This window comes from Mercurialis annua, linkage group LG5 (genome assembly GCF_937616625.2).
Source record: "Mercurialis annua linkage group LG5, ddMerAnnu1.2, whole genome shotgun sequence".
In the NCBI taxonomy this organism is placed as follows: Eukaryota; Viridiplantae; Streptophyta; class Magnoliopsida; order Malpighiales; family Euphorbiaceae; genus Mercurialis; species Mercurialis annua.
The window spans coordinates 1,131,270-1,146,345 of NC_065574.1; the positions used below are offsets into that span (position 1 = coordinate 1,131,270).

Below are 15,076 nucleotides of genomic sequence, written 5' to 3' on the forward strand. Positions count from 1 at the left end.
TAAATAGAAGATATCATCTCTATTTATTATTATGAAGAAACAAAATCTCTACCACGTAGATAATAATCACCACACATCCACTATAAGTGATTTTCTACCACGTGGATAACAGTTTTTATTTGAACAATGCAACATTTAAAGAAGGAAAATGCTATTTAACCCACCATTTTGTACTTTCTTCATTGTCCCTCCTTACGTGACAGCATTTAATTCGTCCAATTATCCTCCAAAAGTGTATATCTCAAAAAACAATTTTTAATGCATCCATTAGTTTGTTGCCACGTCAGGTGGGTTAAAGCAGGTGGGTTAAAAATGAGGGTTATATAGCACTACTCTTTAAAGAAACAATGTTTGAAATTGAAAAAGAAATTGGGATAAAAACAGTGAAAAGGGCATGAGACATGCACAATTCATATTGGCAGAGACAAAGAAGGGATATAAGTAACGAAATGCACCACGTGCAGGTTGTCTTTTCATGTAGTGAAATATTTCTTTGAAGGGTTATAATTGTCCTAACTTAACATAAAATCAGCTTATTTTTTGTCATGAGAGAATTGTGAAAACTTTTCTATTATTTTGAGAGATCATTGTAAAAATAAAAAAACTGAGGTAAAAATATTATACATGACTACTTTTGAGGGATTTGTGTAGATTACCCTTTAATTTTCTGATATTTGACTGGTTGACTACATATTTCATGATTCCAATCTTTGGTAAAAAAAAATCTCCCAATTTCTTCATATTCCCTTAAAAAAATATATTGAAATGATGTCTAGTTGGAGCCTAAACATAGAAATGATTTGCTAGAAAATAGCAACTATTTATGGAGGAGAAAAGCAGCAAATTATTTTTGCTAAATTGAAAGAAACCTCAATTTAATTGTTAACATCCAGGAACAAGTAATATTATTATTATTTCATCATTCATATCTTTGAAAATTTTGATCATTTGGTTGGTCGATTCGTTGTAATCATTATCGTCCTCATCGATCATTCGCGATGGGTTCGATTATTACGGAACCTGAAGATATAGCAATATTTGCAGGTTATTTGAATGGAGAAAAGAATATAACTACAATTTGCACAAGTTTAGCAAAGATATCTTCAAGAGGAGTTTTTAATCATTCAGATCCCTTGTCTTATTGGGTTCCTCTGCTTCTCTTTCAAATGACTCTATCCTGTGGAACTTTTCTGCTCGTTACTAAACTTTTCAGGCCACTTGGTTTGCCCATTGTGGTCAGACAAATGCTTGTAAGCCCCAAACCTACAAATCTTCATCTGTTCAATGTTTCGTACAGTTTTTCTTCTGCAATTTTCTATTTCGGGTTATTGATTTGCAGTTTCTCAGACAGGCATAATTCTAGGTCCGTCGGTTATGTGCAGGAGTCCCTTTCTGGCAAACACATTTTTCCCGGTGAGAGGATTCATAATGCTGGACATTGTGGCTTCTTTCGGCTTCATACTGTATTTCTTCCTTATCGGAGTACAAACGGATCCGTGGATACTCAAATATCTTGACAGAAAGGCTGCTGCTCTAGGGTTCTTTGGGGTCGCTGTGCCGATGGTATCCAGCGTTTCCACAAGTTTTTTCATATTATCACATTTCGATATAGACAAGAATATTGCTCGATCACTTCCGGCGGTAGCACAAGCGTTGTCTGTGTATTCTTTTCAAGTGGTTGCTTACTTTTTGGCAGAGCTCAAGATTATAAATTCCGAATTCGGAAGAGTAGCCTTGTCTGCTTCCTTTGTAGCCGGGGCTTGCAGTTTCACTGTGACGACAATTAATGTGTTGTTGCAACAATCGCCAGGAGACAACTTCCGAGCACTTCAAACGCTATTTAACACAATTGTCCTTCTCATTGTTATTTTTTTTGTCCTTCGTCCTGGAGTCATGTGGATGGTAAAGAATAATCCGGAGGGAGAGCCGCTGAAAGAGAGCTATGTGATCTGGCTACTTTTAACAGTTCTCGTCACTGGTTTCCTCAGTCATACTCTCGGTTTGCATCTTTACTTAGGACCTCTTATTTTTGGCATTACTATACCGGCAGGGCGACCAATAGGTTCGACCCTCGTAGATAAGCTTGATATTTTGAGTAATTGGATATTTATGCCCCTCTACCTGGTTAAAAATGGACTAGTAATTGATATCTTCAGCATTAAGTTGAAAAATTACCTGATAGTGCAATCTATTGGCCTCATCAGTGCCTCTGGGAAGTTCATCGGAACATTTGTAGTTGCTCGATTCACCAATATCCCAACCAAGGATGCTGCAGCACTCGGCCTTGTCATGAACGTCCAGGGTGTGCTTGAGCTTGGCTTGTTTAAAATGTTGAAGAGAAACACTGTAAGTTAATACTATTTCATAATTTTTAGGATTAATTACTATTACCCCATGAGTTTAGGTCCGAACTACCGGTTTCCCCCTCAATTTTGAAATATCACTATCTGCCCTTTGACATTTATATTTTATATGACTTAAAAGTCTGAAACCTCTTCATAAAGGGTTTTAGTTAAAGAAAGCTAATATGTGGGAGAAATAGTAATTGTTCAAAATTCACCATGAACAGTATTGAACCACCGCATTGAAGTGCAATTAATATTGAACACTACATATAATCATCAACAAACATCCATAAATGCATCCTTGATAAATATATATAAATAATCGTACCTCAACTAATGTAATGCGTCGACTTTCTAATTATGTGCAGGCAATTGACAGCGAGACTTTTGTGATAATGTGCATATCCATGATGCTCATAACAGGTGCTATCACACCCGTCATAAAACGCCTATATGATCCTTCGAGGAGGTATGCTGTTTACAGGAAAAGAACGGTACTGAACTTAAAACCCAACTTTGAACTCAGGGTGGTAGTTTGTATTCACGACAATGAAGATGCTCCTGCTGCCATCGACCTCCTTGAGGCCTTAAATCCAACAAAAAGAAGCCCTTTATATGTTTACATTCTTCACTTTATTGACCTCGCTGGCCGTGTGAATGCCCTACTCATCCCCCACAAGCTGAGCAGAAGAACCTCTAAGAAGGCAAAACACTCCGAACACGTGATCAATGCATTCAGAAGCTTTGAGAACAAAAACCATGGTCTTGTTATGGTTTACCCTTTTACTGCAATTTGTCCTACTAAATCAATGTATGATGATGCTTGCACAATGGCGCTAGACAGGAGGGCTTCCCTTGTTATAATACCTTTCCACAAAAGATTCCAAGTAAACGGTGCAATTGATTTGAGCAGAAAAAACATTAAGATGACAAACATGAAAATCCTCGAAAAAGCACCTTGCTCTACTGCAATCCTTGTTAACCATGGGCTCCTGAATGCTCCAAAATCTATCTTGAACAGCCATTCTAATTACCGTGTTGCTGTTATGTTTTTGGGCGGACCTGATGACAGGGAGGCACTGGCCATAGCATCACGAATGACTGGACATCCAAATATCAGTCTGACAATAATACGGCTACTTGAGAACGGAAGCATTTCCAGCGATGATACAACTGAAAGGAAGCTTGATAATGAAATGGTGAGTCAAATTAGAAGTGCTACAGCAGGAAATTACCGAGTGATGTACATAGAGGAGGTGGTCATGGACGGAACAGGGACTATTTCTGTCATCAAATCAATGCAAGACCTTTATGATCTTATCATAGTGGGTAAGCATCACGATAAAAAATCACAACTATTATCAGGGCTTGTAGATTGGAATGATCTCAAGGAGCTCGGAACAATAGGAGATGTGTTTGCTTCAGCACAGTTCATGGTGAACACCACAATCTTGGTGGTGCAACAACACACCAATATAGCAAGGCAAAGTGGTCAGACTTTTAGACAGGATAGTGGAAGAACTGATAGAGATGACGAATCAGATCATCTTCCAATTTATAGTAGAGTCGCTTAGTTTGCGTTGAAAGCAATATGACATGTGATCTACATGTGCATGGTAGTTAGTTAGACACAAAAAAATGAAAGAAAACAAATATTCAAACAGTCTGATGGTTGTTACTTACCTTTTATCTTCAGATGATTAATTTTGATTCAGCTTAGTCCATCCAAATTAGGGAATAACATGAAGAAATAACATGCTAGCCAAATTCTCAAAATGCAGTTTCTATGGAGACAAAATTTACACTTCAAGCTTAGCTTCATCAATTGAATGTATTTTGGTAAAAATGCTTCCAAGAGTCACCATTGGATTCCAAAGATTGCTTAGAAACAGCTTGAAGCAAGCAAACGATAGATTCTGGTTTTGAAGAAGAAGAAAGCAAGGCCAAAAGCTCAGTAGAAATGACTTGCAACACGGGAGGTGAGGTATCTTGAAGCCACTTGAGATGTTCAAGAGCAACGGCAACCTCTTCTGCATCAGCTAAACATTTCAACAAAACAACATGGGAATCTGAATGGCTTATGTCATAAGCAGGGCCGCAAAGCAGCTTGGAAGCTGCAAGGAATTGACCTACGCGGCCATAAGTACATCAGTAAACAAAGACTGTGTAGTAAAGCCTTAAGCAACAGAGAAATGATGATTGAAAAGAAATAACAACAATGAAATGATATAATTGAACCAATGAACCTCGAAATACAAACACATACACAAAAATATGGTTGAGTTTAAAAATAAGCATACCTTCCTTGCACAGGTTTATGATGAAAGTGCTCAATATACTTCGTGCTAGCATTAAATCCTGATTAATTGATTTACAAAAGATTTCAACAGCAGCATCAAACTTGGTCTCTTGACAAAGCCCTTTAAGAATGCATGTGTAGGTTGTAGCATCAGGTGCCATCCCTTTTTTCAACATGTGATTAAAGAGCCTCAGAGATTCTTCAACTTCAGAAATTTCTGAGAATTTTTCAATAAGGATGTTGTAAGTTTTCAAATTCACTCCGCATCCAGTTACAAACATCTCATCCCAAAGCCTTTTAGCAGGACGCATTAGATCTTCTCTACAGCATGCTTCCATTAAACAATTGTACATTGAGATATCTGGACCAAGCCTTTTCTTCTTCATCCCCTGAAGAATCCCATAAGCTTCTCTTATCTTGCCCGCCTTGCAAAAGAACGAGAATACCACATTATAACTCTCCATATCAGAGAAATAATCATTTTCCGACAAGACATTATAAACTTCCAACATTTCATCAACTTTTCCATGCCTAAGAAAATGTCTGCTCAAGTTGTTCAAAGTTAAAAGAGTGAGTGGCATCCCTTTTCCAGTAATATAACGAAAGAACAACATGGCAGAACAAGGGTCAATTCCGGAAACTGATCCAATCAAAGCATTCAGCACATCAACTTCAATAGGAAAATTCCCATTAACAATAATTTCGCCAAGGTCTTTAGCTTCGACCACCAATCTCTCCGCAATCAAACTCAAAATAAACTCCCTATAGTCGCTACTCCTCGGTGCCACCCCTAACTTTCTCTTCATCTTCAACACCTTATCCACATCAGCCACACTCCCCGATAATCTAAAAGCTTCAGCCACGATCCTATACGCCATAAAATCAGGTTTACAATCTCTAACCCTCAATTCATTCAATACCCACAAAGCATCATTTACCCGAGAAGCTCGACAAAGTCCATGAACAATCAAAACCGCAATAACCGACCCATTAATCTCCGAATTACCATTCTTAACTCGATCTAACATACTCAAAACTTCACCTAAATCGCCCCCTCTACAGAATCTCCATATAAACACCCCAAAACCTACAGTGCTAAAACCAACTCCTCTCACAAGCATTTCATCAAACACTTTCAACCCATTACCAAAATTCTCATCAGAACCTAACAAAGCTAACAGCGAGTTACAAATTTCCGGCCCAATATCTAAAATCTGTGACTTAACCTCATAAAAAACCAAATAAGCGGTCTGGGTTTTTCTCCCTTTGATTAAAGAGCTGATTACATTACGATTAGTTGATGAATTGAGAGTCAATTTCTGGGTTTTAACCAGTTTTAAGACGTGCCCAATTGCATTAAATTGACGTGAGAGTGAGAGGGATTTCAGAATTGAATGATAAGTGAGTAAATTGTGAGTAAACCCAGGTTGTTGTGATGCCCAATTGAAAAACCCGAGTGCGAGTGAGTGGTGAGTTAAGAGAAATGGGTCGATAACCTGAGCAACGAGTGACGGATTCAGTGAGTCACGGGAGACTATTTTGTGGAGGATTGACTCGAGTGATTGTGTCCATGGTCGAATTTGTGCGGGGATTGTGTTGTTTGATGCGGAGATAAGAGCTCGGCTTATCCGAGTTGCGAACTCGGAGGCGGATTTCATGGTTTTGAAAATGGTGAGTTGACAGTTAGCTAAACGCGCCAATCTTTTTTAGAAGTTTAAAACTTCTTCGTCATGGAAAAGAGGCAAATTAGTAAAAGAACCCCTCATGATTTATTGAAGTGTTATATAAGTCTTTTTATTTTAATTTGAATCATGTATATATGTTTCAATTAATAGCAAGTTTTTTTTTTATCATAATTAATAAAAAGTTAGTCTTGTATCTAAGTTTAAGAAAAGTGTAATTAATTTGAGAATTAACACTTATAGCAATGTAACGAATGCTAATTTTAGTAGGCAATTTTAGTAGTGAATAATTGCACTACATAATTTCCCTTGATGAATATGTAACACATTTTTTGAGTGTTTTAATTTTTATTTAACCGTTTACTGGGTACTTCATCAATATTATTAAATTAAAAATTGACCATAGATAAAATGCCAAGTATTAAAAAAACAGATATTTTGATATATTTAAAACTTTAACAAAACTTTTTTTATTTGACTAGTTTGTTCTAATTTTAATCATATATAATTGTGTTTCATTTTTCAACACAATTTAGAGTTGTATGAAATTACTGACACGACTCTATGAGTGATGTATGAATCATGTGTAGTTATAATTTAGCTTATCTAACATGGCATCACAATTATATCAGCAATCATGCACACTCTAAATCAATTAAAACTGGGATACAATTGCAATAAAAGATTAAAATTATGATAAATTTGTAAAAAAATTGAATAACATTATAAAAAGATAGTTTAGTGTATTGAAGATATGATTATCATATGGTAGAGACTTCCATGTACAATATTTCCAACACCTTTTCTTCATTAAACTTAAGTATCTGTACAAACTAATTATCATATGCAATCTTACTATATATGTACAAATAATCCCCTTACTATTTACAAATATCTAGTAATTAATCTTGTGATAATTCTATACAATATCATGATATTTACATTAACCACTTTGGTGTAAACCTTATATTAGTCCAATTTCTGCCTTTGACATTGTTTCTTGAAGCCTGCTATGTGTATCTTTTTCTGCTGAGTTATACATCTAAGATTTCTGTACAAAATGTAAACTGATGAAAACTTTAAGCAAATAAATTATGAGTATGATCTGATTTGCTTGAAATTGTAGAACGTTCGAGCTTTGAACAGGTTCGCCAATAGATACCCGAATGTAGTTTCCTGTGGAGGCTTTGATGAAAGAGTTGAGTTATGTTTCACCTGTAACTTAGTTTGTCCAATCTGTCTGCAGATTGAATCAATAATCTTGGGATCAACTGGATTACCGGTCACATCTGTGACGTAAAATGTGTCCTTGGCTTTACCGGATATTGTCGAGATTTCTGCTCTTTTGATGCATAAACTGTTTTCTCGAAATGTTCTGGTAATGTCGGAGAGGAGCCCAACTCGGTCCTCTATGCAGAGTTCGAGCTCAAGTCCCTGTATGATCAAGCATTGTATAAGTCAATACCAAAAGATCAAATCGTGGAGATGAAAGTGAAGTTATAGCTTAAATTCATTGTTCATACTTTAGCTGCTCGTCTTTCGATTGCAGCTTCAAGACACTGTATAACGCGTTCTCGCTCAGCATCTGAGCTTATGGGGAGGCCATCAACATGTCGAATGTAGAATTCCTACAAGAAAATGGAGCAATTCTGATTAACGCAAGAGAAAACTAGTTAACTAGGCATTAAGAAATATAGCATGTTATGCTGAGCTCAATTAAGATCGAAGATCCATCCTGAGACGGAAATAGATCAATTCTCATAAACTATTAAATAATGGTAGCTAATAAAATACATATACTTAAAGAAAGATGTTTTCGGACCTGATTCATACCTGATAAGCCTCCATTTTTCCTGTGTTGACCATTCCATGAAAGACGACATACTCCATGTCGGTTAAAGTGCAAACAATGTCGAACAACAGTTTAGGGCGATCCTTTGACCTCATAGTAATTACAGAGTAATCTTTCTCGATGTTCAACACTGTAACATGGGGTCTTGAGCTCTTATCCTCGTCGTCACTCCCTAGTTCAGCTCTTTCATAGTCCCGATCAGCAAACATGATCTGATGCAATCGTCTCTCCCAACTTGTTATCCCAGGTGGTGAAACACTCATTTTTGCTGCCTTCAAATCATTGTTTCCTTGGAGAACATTGCAAAGTAATTCCTTTATCGTTGAGAGTCGCTTCGAATCTTTAATAGCATGTCCTGTGGCATCGTCTGTGACATGAACTACAGCTGCTGCCCTTGCATTATGAGTCCATATCTCAGCATTTACCACATTGCAGCGGAGATCTGTCAAAACTGCACATACTTCCGACAGTAAACCAGGCCTGTCGGAACCGGTGAGTTCAATTGATGTATGATCTTCCGAGGGCATCACTCCAACGGACCCTCTCAATGAAGGAGCAAAGCTCGCATTATTTTCAAGTCTCTACAGAATCAAAGTCAAAAACATGTCGAAATGCTAGGACGTGTCAAAAACAATGTGTTTATGAAACATAAACAAGTCAAAGATTGCTTTACTAATATCTCAGGGATCAAATAATTAAGCGAAAAACGTATCATAACAAATGAAAAGGAGCAGCAGCATATAAATTATTACTCTTTGAATATAACTAATGGTCTTCTTGTCTCTGATTTTGTTGCCATCTTGATCTATCACATTGAACACTGAGAAAAATTGAGAGAAAAACATCAGAAACATAACCAATTCGTGTTCCATTGTAACGTAAGTGATTGAAGACGAAATCTCACCATCCATAAACCATCCTCCATCAGATGATATATATGCTTTTGTTATTACAAGGTTCATGTCAGTAAGCACTTGTACAACCTGAAGTAATATTCCATGCTTGTTCACACTATCAACCTACAAACAAAATCAATTCTCAGCATAACTCAATACAGTCAGAGAAAATAAACAAATAGATCGATGACTCTAATTACATCGATAAGCTAATTTGACCAAGATTTAATAGACTTAAATTCTCAATCAACCAGCCGAAATTAGAGTAACATATTGTGCAGCTACATGCATCAAAATCATGAAAACAAAAATCCTGAGGCTTACCTGAATAACAGTGGCATCCTCACAAGCATCGTTGTCAATTACAACTCTGCAAAGAAGAAAACATTAGACTAATTTGATTCCGAGTCATAAGTTCAGAGCCCGGATTGACCCTTTACTCAAAATTGAACTAACCAAAGCAATTAAAAGCAGAACTAAGATAAGTAGAAAGAAGGCCTAATGTCTTAAAAAACCCCGACCTTTTAGCCCCTTTTCAATTATACCCTGACGTTGAAAATTTGTCAATTTTACCCTATTTTGCATTTTTGTGTTTCAATTGTACCCTGAAAAATTAAATTAACGTCTTTTGCGTTTGGAAATTTGTTTAAAACATTCTCCATGTCTCGCATATATTAATTGTATATTTTTAAAATTTATTTAAATTTAGTTAAATTAATTAAGAATTTAAATTAGTGTTAATTTGATTATGGTTTTTAGTTAGTTTTTAAAAATAAAGGACTTATTTGTACTTTTTTGAATAAAAAAGAATTTAATTTCATGTTTAAACTTAATTAATTGAATGATTTCATCATTTAAGTAAAAAAATTAACGAAAATTAAAATATTGGGGTACAATTGAAAATGGAAAATTCAAAAGTGGGTAAAATTGACAAATTTTCAACGTCGGGGTGGAATTGAAAAAAAGTTTAAAGGTGAGGGGTTTTTGAGTGATTAGGCCTAGAAAGAAAAAGCAGGCACATAATTCGCTAAAACCTTAGATTTTCTTAAACTGAAAGATTGCTTAAGGGGCTGTGAATCCTCAGTCGCTATTAACAAAATTAGTAAAAACAATATTTTGAGTTGCATAATTTCTTCTAGATCAAAGACATAAACTTTGATAAAATTTTTGGCAATGAAAAATATAAAAAACAGTTATTTCATCAAAAAAATTCACAAATTTAGCTAATCTATTTCATTTATTCTCATCCATCTCCTCCTTCAACATAATCAAAACCTACGTAGCACGGAAACAGACACGGGACACTTATGACACAAACACTGCGAAATGGTATTAATTTAAGGTTTCTATATAAAAGGTGAAATTTCGCGTCCGAAGTGTCAAGTGTACAAAATATTTCCACAACGGAACACGTTGATTGAATGAAGTATCTGTTCTACCTAGATCAAATCCTTAGAACTCAACAAAACCTGCGACCAAGAACAAATTAAAAAATCAGTACCTTGGTGGGTTCATCCTCCTGATAAGCTTAGCATACTCATCATCCATGACTCCTCTAAAAAAATAATTAAAAACCCTTTTGAAGAATTAACAATTTAAAAGAAAAACCAAGAAATTAAACAGAATTAATCATCCTCCAAAATTCAAGGACAACAAAAATAAGATAGACAGAAGAAAAAAATTAAAACTAAAAAATACTAAAAACAGCAAATGAGAGACCTTTTAAATCTCCCTTTTTAACCGTAACCGATATGTTACGTGTCCGCTTTTTAGTGGATAAGATAGCGGTTAACAAATTCAGATGATGCTAAAATATTCGGTTAAGTAACTAGGAGGTGGGACTGTCAGTGAGAAAGTGAAGTGGAAGTGAAAAGTGACGTGGCGGTGTCCACGTGTCGGGTGGATAGTGTTGTAGTTTGCGAGTTTTGATGGGCTGCTTTTTGCGGGTGTTTTTGGCGGCAATGTTCCAGCGGGTAAGGTGAGGTGACCGCCATTTGCTGCACACGTCATATTTATTTTTGTTTTTAATTAAAATTTTCGCTGAATAAAAGAAAAACATATTTTTCTGTTTATACGGAATAAAAGAAAGTCATATTTCTATTGGGAAATTTATGGAAGGATATACGTTAAAATTATATTGTTAAACTATTATTTTTTAACTGGAATATTTATTTTGGGATTAATTTTAAAATATCGTTGTAAATCAATTGATAAAAAAATAAAAATCAACTAAATTGAACAATTAATCTATTAGAAAAAAAATAAAATGAAAAATGGCATTTTGAAGGCTATAGTAATATGTAGGATTTACATGTTAAAAATCTATGATGTTATTTGTTTTTTTAAAAGATTTATTTTTTAATTGCTCTGTTTCAACTACACTTTTATGACTTTGTTAAAATCAAAAATTTAATTCATTTAAGATATTTAATTTAAAATTCGAACAAACATAAAAACATCTAAACGAACCAAAAAACTTGAATCATCAAGAATATTATATTTGAAATATAAACAAACACTATAAAATTTTACCGATTCAAATATATACTCATACTAGCGAAAAATAACAACATAAATGATAAAAGACACTGATTTTTAAAACCGAAATGGTATTAGTCATTAAAAAAAAAGAACTCCAGATACGTACTGATAGAGAAAAAGAGGTGATTTTCCGGTTGGAATCAGAAAATCACCTCATCCCCAAATCCAAACACCAATGGTTTAGAGTTTTAAAGAAGGTTTTATAAGAAGCACCGCTTAACGATGCAAAGCCCTTTTCTAATTATTTACTAAATTACAGTATTTGATATTCGAAATTATATTATAAAATTATTCGTGTCTTTTTATAAATTTTATGTAGAGTTCATATTTTTAAATTGTTTGAATGAGTAAATTATACTATTAAGGTCACCTTAAGCTTGAGGTCTTGAATGTGTCAATTAATCTAAAAATAAAAATCCATATCTTAGTGAGTTGCTACTCTCGAGTATAAGATTATTAATTAGAAACTTCAGCCGTATAAACAAATTGGTTAGCTGGATTGTAAAATTATTTCTCTACTCACGGTTAATACTAAATTGTTAAAAGGGATTAAAATTTAAGTTATAAACTCATTTTATAATTAATTCAAAGATTGGAGTGACTATATTTCATTATTTTAAAATAAGCATGATAAGGAACTAGTGTAGCAACTTGACTGGGTTGTAGATAGATGAAGTATGAACATATGGACCGCTATCCAATGAAATCAAACAACTGATAAATTTATTTTTGTAAAAAAACAATTGATAATTAGAGGAGTGATATAGAAGCTATAAACGTGGAGTTGTCTAAATTCTTATAATTTAAAGATAAATGATTTGTTCCATCTTCTAATAAATCATTTTCAAACGAGTTTAAATAATACACACTTGACATACTTTTATTTAAATGATAGTAACATATTTTTTGACTTTAATTTGTTTTTTCCCAAAAAAGAAAAAACTTTAATTTGTTTTATATAGATCAAATCTTTATATATTTATGGACAAAACAATTATAACTAGTATTAGTAGATTATGAAATAAACTCATATTAATCTAAAACGATGATTAGTTCATGGAATGTAATAGTATAAAATAGAATAATTATTTTTTACTTTTTGAAAATGATATTTATTCCGTAAAATTATGAAATATTAATTTTGTGAAGTTGTTATTTTATGAACCAACATAAAAAAATTGATATTTTATAGTATAAAATATTTATTTTTTTGGACATATTTAATGAATTAAACATAGATTAATTTGATTTTTTTTGTTTTTTTTAGAAAATCTGTATATATTTTTTGAATAAAAAAAATTAGAAACAGCCAGCTATATATAGATTCGGTGGAAGAAATATGTGGAATATATATCCGATGAGGTGACTTCTTTTCTTTGGTGGGCATAAAGGAAGAAAATGCCTTTTTCGAATAAATACTTAATGTAAGTTTTATATGAAAATTGAAGAGCCGCCCTAGTGAGGATGAGAAAAGACACCATAATCATATGGATAGGAATTGGCGGTGTAGCCTAGACATATTCATGGATCGGGTTTGATCGGATTCGAATCGGGTCTAATTAAATTTGATTTTTTTTATATAAGTCTGAACTCAGTTTGAGTTTTATTTTTACTTTTTATACTCAGATCGGGTTTTTATGGACTACGTAAAAAATTATATAATAATGACAATCCTAGCTCGCCTATCAAAATCATATAACAGGATCTGATTCGGACCAGATTAAATAAGAATTAACTGTTAAATTTCAGACGAATGGGCTGATTTTGACGGATCGAACGAATATTCAAGCCTGATAGATTTAGTTCAGATGCATAGATAGTAACGAAATGGCTTAATTGGAACCATATATAAATACCGTAAAAAAGTTAAAAATTGAATTTAAATTTACTATTCAAGTTTCAAATTGATTTCGAACCTATAATAGGTGTCAAAGGTGTAATTTAATAATAATAATAATAATAATAATAATATATTATCATTTCAAAAAAAATGATATATATTATTATCAAATGAATTATAACTCAAATAATATAAACGCTGTGCAGCATTTTACTAGATCGTGTGTTTAAATTTTCACAAATGCTCCCTTTCCAATAAATAAAAAAAATGACATATATATATATATTATTTAAAACTCATAGATTCATAGATAATATTTAAATATATTTTGTAATTATATTTAAAAACTAACATTGAAGAAATATTTTATAAAACAAAATATGTAACAGGGTCCCTCTGGAATAATCAAGTAGAGGATCCAAGTGTCCAATTTTGCAAGCTGCAAGATTGAATCAATCAACTTATAAGTTATAGTTACATCATCATGCACTTTTCCTTTATAGATATTTTTAGGATTCTTATGTCTTTATCGTTTATTTTCTTAATTTATTTTATAATTACCACAAGTTCTAGTTTGCTGATGAGGAGTTTATATATATGTTACTCAATTTTAACAATGAACACTAACAAAACTAAATTGAGAAGCAATTTATTACATATATTTGTTAATGAACTTTAATTTTAGCTCATTAATTTTTTTAATTAATTAATAATTAAATACAGTCAAGTAGTAATAGAACTGAAAAATGAAAATCCCTACTAAAATGAGAGTAAAAAATTAGAATATTTTTAAATTTCTTAATGACATGTCATATTCGATACGAAGATGAAATAATAAATGGCAGACTCCTAATAGCTTTAGTAAAAAATTATAAATGATATATATTTTAGTATAACTTTACGAAAATTTAAATTAACTTTTTAAAGCGCGTAAATAAAATGTTTAAAGCGAAATAAATTATATTATTAAATTGTATATTAATAATAAATTTTGAAAATTAAATGTGTAAAGTGAATAATTACACGTTATATACTCTAAAAGTCTAAGTACGTTCAAACCTGCCATCGTGAAGTAGTTACATAGAGCACATACAGATCATACGTACGTATGCATGTTTGTTATTTTTTTAAAATGGGAACATGGTAGTAAAAAGGGTTAATTACAAATTAAATCACGAACTTTACCCTAATTTGTAATTACAACACGAACTTTAAAACCTGACAATTTCAGTAACCAACTTTCATTTTTTTTGCAAATCGGTACACCAATCTAAAAAGCACTGACGTGGACATTGTAATGTACCACCACGTGTCATTGCATGATTGGTCGGTGTATCAATTTGCCAAAAAATGAAAGTTGTTTACTGACATTGTCAAGTTTCAAAGTTCGTGTTGTAATTGTAAATTAGGTTAAAGTTTATGATTTAATTATCAATTAACCCTATTAAAAAAGCAAATAAAAGCTAAGTTAGTTACAAAGAAAAACATGCAGTATACCAACTCAAACATAATGACCATAATAGAAATTTGATCCCCGAGCAACGGAGTGACGACCAAATTAGGTTATCTATAGGTAAAAGTAATATTAATGCTAGAAAACTTTTGAATAAGAGACTTGATA

The 15,076-nt window shown here is 33.0% G+C and overlaps 3 protein-coding genes across 7 annotated transcripts; 1 reads left to right on the forward strand and 2 right to left on the reverse strand.

The window, feature by feature from the left end:
* Positions 1–874: 874 nt before the first annotated feature.
* On the reverse strand, positions 875–6,376 carry LOC126681194 (pentatricopeptide repeat-containing protein At5g14080). Of its 4 annotated transcripts, none has more exons than XM_050376659.2 (5): positions 4,646–6,376; positions 4,029–4,474; positions 3,581–3,948; positions 2,674–3,466; positions 875–2,318 (listed from the first exon to the last, which is right to left on the reverse strand). In XM_050376659.2, exons 1-2 carry the CDS (start codon positions 6,300–6,302, stop codon positions 4,167–4,169), a joined length of 1,965 nt encoding a protein of 654 aa, XP_050232616.1. In that variant the 5' UTR covers positions 6,303–6,376; the 3' UTR covers positions 875–2,318; positions 2,674–3,466; positions 3,581–3,948; positions 4,029–4,166. The 4 variants fall into 4 exon arrangements, with proteins under 4 accessions (XP_050232616.1, XP_050232615.1, XP_050232617.1 ...); XM_050376658.2 differs by having other exon boundaries at positions 2,674–3,212; positions 3,303–3,948; XM_050376660.2 differs by having other exon boundaries at positions 875–2,313; positions 2,674–3,948.
* Positions 999–4,027, forward strand: LOC126681193 (cation/H(+) antiporter 15-like). The gene is made up of 3 exons (XM_050376656.2): positions 999–1,250; positions 1,348–2,346; positions 2,714–4,027. Exons 1-3 carry the CDS (start codon positions 999–1,001, stop codon positions 3,917–3,919), a joined length of 2,457 nt encoding a protein of 818 aa, XP_050232613.1. The 3' UTR covers positions 3,920–4,027.
* Positions 6,377–7,109: 733 nt separating the features above from the next.
* LOC126683177 (ACT domain-containing protein ACR6) lies at positions 7,110–10,757 on the reverse strand. 2 transcript variants are annotated; one of them, XM_050379016.2, is made up of 7 exons: positions 10,576–10,755; positions 9,399–9,444; positions 9,083–9,197; positions 8,931–8,998; positions 8,160–8,759; positions 7,850–7,954; positions 7,110–7,760 (listed from the first exon to the last, which is right to left on the reverse strand). In XM_050379016.2, exons 1-7 carry the CDS (start codon positions 10,620–10,622, stop codon positions 7,419–7,421), a joined length of 1,323 nt encoding a protein of 440 aa, XP_050234973.1. In that variant the 5' UTR covers positions 10,623–10,755; the 3' UTR covers positions 7,110–7,418. The 2 variants fall into 2 exon arrangements, with proteins under 2 accessions (XP_050234973.1, XP_050234974.1); XM_050379017.2 differs by lacking the exon at positions 7,110–7,760 and having other exon boundaries at positions 8,149–8,759; positions 10,576–10,757.
* Between the last annotated feature and the right edge of the window lie 4,319 nt (positions 10,758–15,076).

Coding starts and splice junctions, on each gene's coding strand:
- LOC126681194 (XM_050376659.2), bottom strand. CDS start 6,302: ATGAAATCCGCCTCCGAGTTCGCAACTCGGATAAGCCGAGCTCTTATC. Junction 4,475..4,645: donor CATAAACCTGTGCAAGGAAG/GTATGCTTATTT, acceptor ATGGCCGCGTAG/GTCAATTCCTTGCAGCTTCC.
- LOC126683177 (XM_050379016.2), bottom strand. CDS start 10,622: ATGGATGATGAGTATGCTAAGCTTATCAGGAGGATGAACCCACCAAG. Junction 9,445..10,575: donor AGGAGGATGAACCCACCAAG/GTACTGATTTTT, acceptor TCTTCTTTGCAG/AGTTGTAATTGACAACGATG. Junction 9,198..9,398: donor AGGATGCCACTGTTATTCAG/GTAAGCCTCAGG, acceptor TTTTGTTTGTAG/GTTGATAGTGTGAACAAGCA.
- LOC126681193 (XM_050376656.2), top strand. CDS start 999: ATGGGTTCGATTATTACGGAACCTGAAGATATAGCAATATTTGCAGGT. Junction 1,251..1,347: donor TTGTGGTCAGACAAATGCTT/GTAAGCCCCAAA, acceptor GCAGTTTCTCAG/ACAGGCATAATTCTAGGTCC. Junction 2,347..2,713: donor AAATGTTGAAGAGAAACACT/GTAAGTTAATAC, acceptor AATTATGTGCAG/GCAATTGACAGCGAGACTTT.